This window comes from Argopecten irradians, chromosome 2, assembly GCF_041381155.1.
Source record: "Argopecten irradians isolate NY chromosome 2, Ai_NY, whole genome shotgun sequence".
In the NCBI taxonomy this organism is placed as follows: Eukaryota; Metazoa; Mollusca; class Bivalvia; order Pectinida; family Pectinidae; genus Argopecten; species Argopecten irradians.
The window spans coordinates 25,254,199-25,264,049 of NC_091135.1; the positions used below are offsets into that span (position 1 = coordinate 25,254,199).

The 9,851-nt window shown below is 32.9% G+C and overlaps 1 protein-coding gene across 12 annotated transcripts in view; it reads left to right on the forward strand.

The window, feature by feature from the left end:
- LOC138314914 (uncharacterized) overlaps positions 1–8,178 on the forward strand; it is a 37,157-nt gene extending 28,979 nt beyond the window's left edge. For 9 of the 12 annotated variants that reach the window (XM_069255543.1, XM_069255548.1, XM_069255546.1 and 6 more), the window contains 6 exons: positions 702–883; positions 1,212–1,322; positions 1,580–3,143; positions 3,788–3,811; positions 4,676–4,816; positions 5,586–6,971. In XM_069255543.1, coding sequence (XP_069111644.1) covers positions 702–883; positions 1,212–1,322; positions 1,580–3,143; positions 3,788–3,811; positions 4,676–4,816; positions 5,586–5,648 — 2,085 coding nt within the window. In that variant the 3' untranslated portion in view covers positions 5,649–6,971. Of the gene's footprint in view, positions 1–701; positions 884–1,211; positions 1,323–1,579; positions 3,144–3,787; positions 3,812–4,675; positions 4,817–5,585; positions 6,972–7,360 lie in introns of those variants that run through there. The other 3 variants (XM_069255545.1, XM_069255550.1, XM_069255547.1) reach the window with 3 other exon arrangements.
- Positions 8,179–9,851: the final 1,673 nt, after the last annotated feature.

Sequence of the window (9,851 nt, forward strand, 5' to 3'; positions counted from 1 at the left end):
AATACAATGTTATACTAAACCCGGTAGAATAAACATAGTAGGTGGTGACAGTGTCCAGAAGTCATAATTTGATTGGTGCAACACTGTATTAAACGAATGACCTTTGATTTTGCAGTGTACCATTATAGCGCTCAAATACGATAGATATCATATACTTAAATTATATGAGACCCGAGTGCACCACTACAAGACACTCAATCTTGAGATTTGGTGACGTTGAAATGCGGTTTTGACTCTAGATTTCCACTATAGATACTGTATATAATTGAATAAGACAAGGAGAAAAGTGAAAAGCAAATCCTATAAGATAATGTGTTGTTTTCATGTACAACATTGTACCATGCTTGCTTTATAGTTTATGATATTACATTGTAATAGTGGTGTCATTGTTGTCACCGAAATCCCATTATGAAAGTGTAATATCAAAGAGATACATTATCAGTATGTCACGTCGTTTGGTAAAGCTATGATATCTTTCGGTTTGAGCCCTCGCTTGTTTTTTTCCCTTCTTAGTTCTTAAGTTCTCGTACTTTTTTAGAGTACTTTAATTTGTTGAATGATTGATTTAGATTGAATTCTAAGTGATTTCGTGATTTTGGAACATAGCGTTTAACTTAATTAATTTTATTTACTGGTAAATTAGATTTCCGATTATACATCTTTTCCACTATCACAAAGCATGATATATTGTATTTTATTAGGCTGACCAAGAAAAAGAGTTTGCCCAAATTACAGCATTTATCGACTCTCATCCCTTCTTTTCGAGCATGTCCAGTAAATTCAAAAAGTTACTGGAAATGAGCTTACGGAAGGAAACCTATTCATTCGATACAGTCATCATGAAGCAGGGCGAACCACTTATTGGCCTCCATTTTCTCATCAAGTAAGTTATGTTTAAATGGAGCAAGACTTACTTTGGAGGTGACTTATACTTTAACGCTTTGTGTTAATTTTCATATATAAATAATCATACAACTGGATAATCGGAACATATTTTTAAGTAATTTAGTTTTCTGCTGGAATACATTTCGCGAATTTTAAATCATGTGACGTTCAGAAAACTACTAGGATTCGAATTTGTTTTTATCCTCACTATGCAATGCCAGCAATAACATAATCTAAAAGAACAACATTATGAAAATACACGTGACTGTTGGGAAAATACACATGGATGTTCTTAGAGTAAACGTTTTGTATTTATTCCATTTTAGGGGACAAGCGAAAATCATTGCCGAACCACATAAACATCCGAAACAGTACCCTCATCTGTGGCCGTTTGAAGCTGGTATCGATATTATTTCTGTGGAATTCGCTCATTTGAGGTAAATGTTACCCTCTGTTTATTCAATATTTAAATGATATTGATTATATGTATTCATATTTCGTGCGGATTATACATAATCAAGTTTTTGTCTTATATATAAACACGGATTTCACTGCTAAAACGCATTAATCATCATCTGTACTAAGAGGACATTGTTTCTTTTATTTCAATATTTTTTAATTGAATTTCATCCTGCAAAAGGCTATTGTACCAATTTCTTCCTTTTGATAAATTATTGTTTAATTCTTTTTAAAGGGAAGCAAGGAGAGCAGCAATTCTTCGCAAGTACGACGATCCATCCGTATGGGAAACAAAAACTGAAGACACGATCATCAGACGTGAGCAAGGTTATGCAGCAGTGGAAAAATGGATGAAAGAGAAACACATAGAACTCTGTAGCGTACAGGCGGGAGAAGTACTAGGCGATATAGAGACGCTTATGAACTTCACCACATACATGCAAACGGTGAAGTGTACAGCGAACACTGAGGTGTACATTCTCGATACGAAGAACTTTGAAAGGCTTGTTGGAAAGAGGAACCTAGCGACCATAGAGGTGATGCGTGCGAAAGTGATAGAAAAACTTCAGACGCGTGTGGACTCAAAGCACGGACATTTGGTTCCTCTTATGAAATTCTTGCATTTCAAAATGAATGAGCAAACCTTACCTCCACCGAAGGAACTGCCGAAACTAAAGACCACGAAAGTGTTGCCCGATAAGGAAGTGCAAAATCTATTCTTACTTCAGGCATTCAAATCAGGAAAGGCTCCATTAGTAGAGCCTATAGTTCCAGGGACTTTGTACTACAAGGATTTGATGAAAGAGAAAGCAAAGTCTAGGGAGCTACAGAGGAAAGCAGAAGGTAAGGCAACACCTTCTGCGACATCGACTCTTCGAGCGAACAAACGTAATAAACCGAAACGACAACCTCGAAGTTTAATGGCGATTCGGGAATCACTACGACAAATGATGGAAGCTGACGTCATCCAAGTGGACAATAAAACAGCTCGTAAAAAACTGGGGTCAAAATACGGGTCAACTGTGTCCCTTGCTCCGTCTAATCAGTCGCAGCAAATGTTCCCACCGATTGTACCAACGACGGACTCTAAACCGAAAATTGACAATTCAAGGAGTTTTATGACAATGTTGGGATCTAAAGAAAAAGAAAACCCTGTGAGAGAAGTAGACATAACTCCACGTGACACTAGTTCAGTGCAAGGAAATAGTAGTTCGCAAGATCAAAAGAAAATTTCACCTAGGAAACAGAAACCAGTGCTTATAACAGAAACAGTCAATCCGAAAGATTTACCGATGATAACTGAGGAACGAACGCAAGAAGAGATCGTGATTCAGAAGAAATCATCAGGATTGTATGGTAAAAATGGGGATACAATAGACGGTAAAGTAGCTTTACCTGCCATAAAAGTAACATCTTCTGATCGGAGTCAGACTCGAGTAAAACAACATCATCAACAACAACATCAACAACATCAACAACAACAAAGTGCTAATTCTGGTGCAATAGTTTTCCCAAACAATGTGACTGGTGAGAGAGTTGTTTTACCTCCTATTGAAGGAGCGGAGGAGGCGAACCAGCCGGCCCCGAAGGGAAAATGGGGTAGTGCGATGAAGTTTGTGAATGAAGAAATTCAGCAACGATTAGCTAATCAAATGGAGGATGGGACCTATCAGCAGGAAATCGACATCGATTTTCACAACAAAGCAATGGTCATGCTTGAAAACAAGATCGAATCATTCAACGTTCAACATGGAGGGCCGTCAAAGGGTTTACCAAAGCTAGCACGATATAACATAGAGGTAAGTATTGTTTATTAGACGTCTATACAAATTTGTATTTAGGAAAATTACTTACATAATGTCTAAAAAAGTATAAAGTTACAATTGTACTTGGATATATTGTTTACAACTGCAGAATTCCACGAGAAAAATTATTATTATATCTGATTTATTGGAGTTGGCCTTTATTAGTTTGACGTGTATAAACCAATGTATTGTAACCGTTCAGGTTTTTAATATTTTACGTAAATAACAAATATCACCTTAAGATTTACTAAGCTTATTTGAATAGAAAGAAGTGGTATATTCAAAGACATTCGCTCTGACTACTATTCATAACCATCATGTATGCTTATTAATTGATTCAATCTGTATAATGATGTAATGCTATCTTGGTATATAATGGTTTACCTTTGCTAATATATATAATACTTATAATTAATCATGTTTAACTGCTTCAAGTGTGGATGATTTAATGTTTTATTCAACCATCCTTTCGAATAATATTTGATCCACTATCTTTTTGATTATTGCTTTCAATGAATAGATGAATACATTTTCAGTTGTTTTCTAATATATAACAAATAACTGTTCATATTCAATGTTTTATTAGTATTGGTTTAATGCAATGTAATTTAACATATGGGAATACATTATTTCTATAGCATCGGCGATATCGACAAAGACAGGTATTAACCATTACATGCTCTGCTTCTTCTCTAGTAGTTCTATTTACTCCTTTAGTTTTGTCATGTACACTTGAACCTCATTATCTCGCATTCGGTAGGATCGTGACGGAAAAATGTCGAAATATCTCAAAATAGTTTTTTTTTTAAATTTGTTTCGATCAATTTAAAAAATCTCTTCGAGTTAAAGAAGTTCAGTATAATGCGGTTCAAACAGGATTTGTTTTCTTCGTTTTATTTACTTTTATTTCCGGCTGCATTTAGCGTGCTAATAGAAATAGTGCATAATATAGTGTAAGTTATGGCATCTTGTTACAATCAAACATCTATATTCTATATTGAATAATGACTTTTGTATCAGGATCATTTGTCACACACAGAAGTTTGATTGGAATTGTCTATTGTAAAGTGTACTAGTATATGCTAGTGTAGTAGTAGTATGCTTCCCTCAACTTTTCCTTACTACAATTATATTTAGTGCAGACTATAATATACACAACACGTATACTAATGTTATATTTACATATTGTACACTAATCATTCATAAATGCACTATTTAGCATTGGATGTATTCAGAATAAAATAATAAATGAACTTGAATTATATGAATGAACTATGTTAATACTTGCAATTTAATAATGCTATAATTCAATAAGTAGAGATGGCGTGTAGGAAGAACGAGTTATCTCCCTTTACCAGAAATATAATGATGTTGTAGGGTTGACTTTTATATTGAAAAAAAAAGTTAATTTTACGAAGTTTCTATCTACAACCACATTGGCCATAATATCGCCACTTATCAATATATTGTAATGGACGTATAGAATATATTGAGGAAAAATTAATGATGAGGTTATCTGATTACAGGAAGACGAGGTGACTCCAAAGCCGGGCGGGAAAGTTTGGATCCGTAAGCGAATGTGCAGGTTTGCCGATAATAAAGTGCAGGTCAAAGATCACCAGCATGTGCGGCACTATATTGTGAACGACCTTCCACAGTTTGAACAGGTTGGCAAAGCCAAAGATATCATGCGGCTACTTATGCCCGCTCCTAAACATTAGAGCTAAGCTAGAGTATTCATGGCATCGAAATACATAGTTCATTCTGTAATTGTACGAATGAGGATGATCTTATCGACAACACCTTTTTTATGTACAACCAAATACCAGCGGATTTTTAACTAAACGTTATAACAAAACTAAATCATTTCTAATAAATAATAAACACATTAATTTGGATTTTTCAACACATAATTTTATGTATCATAATCAAAACTAGTTATTAAGTCAAGTGAAAAACAGTATTATGGATGGACAGATAAATACTCGGAAGCATATTGAAATAAGAAATGAAGTAAAATTATGTTTATGACACCAAAAGTTTCTATTAATAATATTTCCTTGTCATTTGAAGCTAGTATAGTGATGTTTCCTCTCCATTGTAATGGAAATGCTAGTGCTTTAATACAGAGTATAACATAAGGTCATGGCGATAAGGAAATAATTTACCATGTCTACACGAGACACATACTTGAATTGTACATGTATAAATGTATTGTAAAAGGTGTAGACCAACCGTATACCCGTGTTAAAGCGGGGCATGTGTTTATTCCAGATTATTTACGATAGGTTTTCGTGCAATAGAAGAAGGGGAATTAGGCAGGGGAATTGTTATAAGAAATACTTATCAAAATGTAGCATTTCCGATTATAGGTATTACTGGTTCATTTAGTAATGTTTTAATATATCGATGTTTAATGATTATGCAATATTTCAGGTGACTCACAAATCCGAGGATGAGTATGATAGTTATAGCTTATTCTCGCAGGTAAAAACGTGACTTTGCTTAGTTTTGATACCTGCACCCTATCCCTCTGGCTCCGATACTGTCGCAACACAGTTCACATGGAAACCGTTGTAGTGGTGTGAGGTGAATCATTGAGAGCACTCTCATGTTCATATGCCACATAAAAACTCAATGTTCTATTTACAGTGCATGGAAACCTTTAACTAAAACTTCTTTTCCTCTGTTTATTATCCGCGTAACAGTTTCAATATGAATCTCATTTCCATTTCATACTAATTCTTAACCACCAAATACCATTACGATTAAGCAGTGAAGCAATTTTCATAAATTGACAGTTATCCCCTTTTAATTATGTTACAAATATTATATAGAAAATTTCAATATTATATGAAACATAATATTGAAAACTTCAATATAATATGAAAAATTATATGGAAAATTTCAATATAATATGAAATGTTATATGGAAAACTTCAATATAATATAAATGTTATATGGACAAATTCATCCAATTGATGGCCGGTATTAGAGGCACCTGTTTGTCATGAAGGATGTTATAACCCATGTGACTAGCTGTTGAGCCAGATATATAGTACCTGTAACAGTAGAATACAGTAGATTTTTATGTAATGTAGTATAATATATTTGACAAGACAATAGAGCACTTGAATAAAGGAAAACATTTGAATGCGAAAATGTTTACCCTGCTCCGTATTGGTAGATTTGACTAAAATACTAAGACACATCATTAATGTAGATTTCTGTAATAAAAGGTCCGTTAGTTCAGCTTTTCTACACTTATAAAAACCCAATCCGTTCTGTACAATTTATATACAGGCATATTGACCAGCATTAAGTAATATTATTTCCTAACATTTTGCTGAAAGAAAAAGTCGTTATAATTATATTTGGTGCCAAAACCATCATTTGAAAAGCATTGAAACAAGTAAGTGAAATGATATTTATATCCTCCCGTTATACATGTAGCTATTTACAATTTAGGGATGTGAGATAGTATTTTTACTCTTGTTTCATAATCCACTAATATTGAAATTATTACCAAGTGGTCATTGTAATTATAAATAATGACATTAACTTGTAAAAGGTTAAAGATTTAGATAATAAATTTACATAATATGTGACAGACGGTGAGAAGAAATTGAGGTTATTGCATCTATGCGACAGTATTTTCTTTCTTGAGAAGTCATAAGTTATTCAGTTTTTATTTTTGAATGATTGAAATCGCAATTCTTACCATTATATAATAAAAACGTAAACGTCCCCAATTGCAGTGCCTGTAGTTTCAATGTAGATTGCAGTTATTCCCTAGAGACTGCTTACCCACCAATCCCCCCCCCCCCCCAAAAAAAAAACAACCTTAGCCTCGACCCTCCCAAAAGTATAAAGAATAAAACACCAATCAAACTGTTAATACACCCTAACATTCAATTTGTTCTACAATAACATCTGTCTTCATTGGAATAATTTGTATTCTTGGCAAAGTTGATATCATAATACATTGTACATGAAAAGTATGTAACATATATTGTATAATCGTTATTGTCAACAAATTATATCCATGCTATGCTAATAGGAATGTTTTTATTTAACTTCTCTTACAACAGTTATTATAGCAAATATATATAATATTGATTAACTCTGGTTGAAAGACTGAAAACTGTTAATGGATTGAGATGTTATTGGAATTTTAATTTTAGAAGTTGCTACTACTATTTGTGTTACAGTGACACAGACCTCTGATCTGGATACAATAACAGCCGAGTAACGAAGTGCATAATATTAAGTGTCCCCTTAGGCAGCAAACCATTTCCCCCAAATCAACGGATGTGTTATGACAAAGAGAATGTTTTCATCATCGCATTTACCATATATTTCTTCTTAAAAATTTTAAGAAACTCATTTGTGTCCAGAAGTTATTTTAACAATCACCAAGTTGAGTCATACAATGATAAAAATGTAGATTCAAAATTTCAAAGGGAAATAACTACGACTAATTTTACTATTCACATATTACTAAACATATATTGCTTACGCTTGATACGAAACTGAACATAGCCTTGAACATTATCAGATACGCATAACTGGACTCTCAAATCTTTGCTATATTTACATCTCTATGGCTTATAATTGTGTATTTGGTCATGTATATCGTGAATGCTGGCAGGGAGAATTTGTACTATTTCGTTAACATGAACGTACATTAAATGTAAAAAAACTGTAAGCTGTACAGTAAATTAACAAAATTCGTATTTATTATATGTGCATCATGATGTTGATATCTCTTTCGTATACATTGTAATTAATTATTACGCGATTGAGCGAAGATTACACTTGCTAATGAACTGTGATATATGTACCATTTATCTGTGATATTAAAATGAATAATATTTGTCATATTTTGTATATATAATGACATTGTTTTACCCATAAGGAGATCATTTTATACATTTGTTAAGATAATCTAAACTAATGAAGAGTGTCAATATAACTAGTCTTTTTAATAAAATGTTTATCAAAATAAATAAAAAAATATATTAATTTATTACTGTATCAGTTGGTTGTGATTTGTTCATGTATTACAATCAAAATTAGAATGAAAATAGAATATTTCCTTTATTTAGATGCGTTTTACATCTTACAAAACGTCCGATTTCTTATTTAGTCAATTACCAATGTCGTCATAAAGAGAGTGACGGAATACAAGATATATTCATTTCGAAATAAATCGTTCAAACCCCAGATGCCAATGGGAGAATGATTGGTTAGTTGTTTGGATACGCTTAACGACCTATAAATAGCTAGGATGTATGTGATATGTTGCTTATGTGGGTGTTTGCATGTTTTTGGAGGTTGTGGTATATTGTTGTTGTGTCTATTTGCAATAAACATCTCCCATTTTGTCCGACACGGAGTGCGGACACCGACACCGACAATGACTCCGGACTTTTGACTTTTTATTTTTTTTTATTTATTTTTTTTTTTGGGGGGGGGGGGGTATCTCTAAAGTAATTATATCAAAAAATACACAACTATATTTAACGTCTGTGTTAGGTAAATGAAAAATAAGTATCAAACGGTTGTCGCGGCACAAGTATCTAATAGAAAATGATATTAAGTGACATCGTGGATGACGCTAGATGTAAATAGCGTGATATGTATAGTTTAATTTATGTACATATACGATCGGTTTACTTTGACACGACGCGTGCACATTATTTTTTAAGTTTAAAAAATGTTTAGAGTGGTTAAACTGCATCTGTACTACATTGTAATTCTGGAAATAGAAATCGCTGAAGCGAAACATAATAATTACGTTTTTCAAAGCAGACTCAGTGAGTCTATCTTTCATATATTCAGTATATGATAAATATTGGTAATACCGTTCTTAAACTCATGTAATCGGCCACTAATCACTAACACTTATCTTCGATACTCTGGGAGTTTCTATAACTGACGATGAATTACATGTTTCGACTCCAGTTATACTAATAATATAGTCCAACGAAGGTTAAATTTTAAGTAACCCTTGGAGTATAGAGGATGTCCAAATATATAAGGTTCAAAAAATAAATGTAATTGATTTTATTAGGATTCAGATTCATAATTCGAACATATGATAGACAATCAATAATTGGTGTAAATAATGATGATTTTGAATCACAGGCTAACCGTTATAACTATTAACATACCGTAAACTTGCTATAAACCATAAGGTTGCATGTCCAAGGGTGCGACATTACAAAGTGTCTACAAAGGTCTGTTCCCTGCAACATTTTCTGTCTAATTCGAGCGGTATAAGGACGGAAGATGGGATTATTAAAAAATATAAATATTAACTGGTCAGGAATTGATTTTAATGTGAAAAGTAGATATAGAACAAACACAATTCGCAGTTTACACTGTTATAGTTATACCACAACTTCGTTACTTAAAACATAAATGTTAATCCTTTTAAAAGATAGAAGACAAACTTGTTGCAAAATTAAAAAACGCCTTGTGTTATCAACGAAAAAAAGCAAATAAAGGGACAGAAAAGTATCGAAAACTGTAACGAAGAAAGCAAACCGCTCGTACCTGCTACTATGGTATGATATAGAAAAAAGATATAGGTTGTGACTGAAAATCAAAATATGACATAAGCAATCCATCCGATGAGATGAGAAATAGAAACAGATGAGTTTCATCAAGATTTATAGAAAAAAATAGAAGAAAATA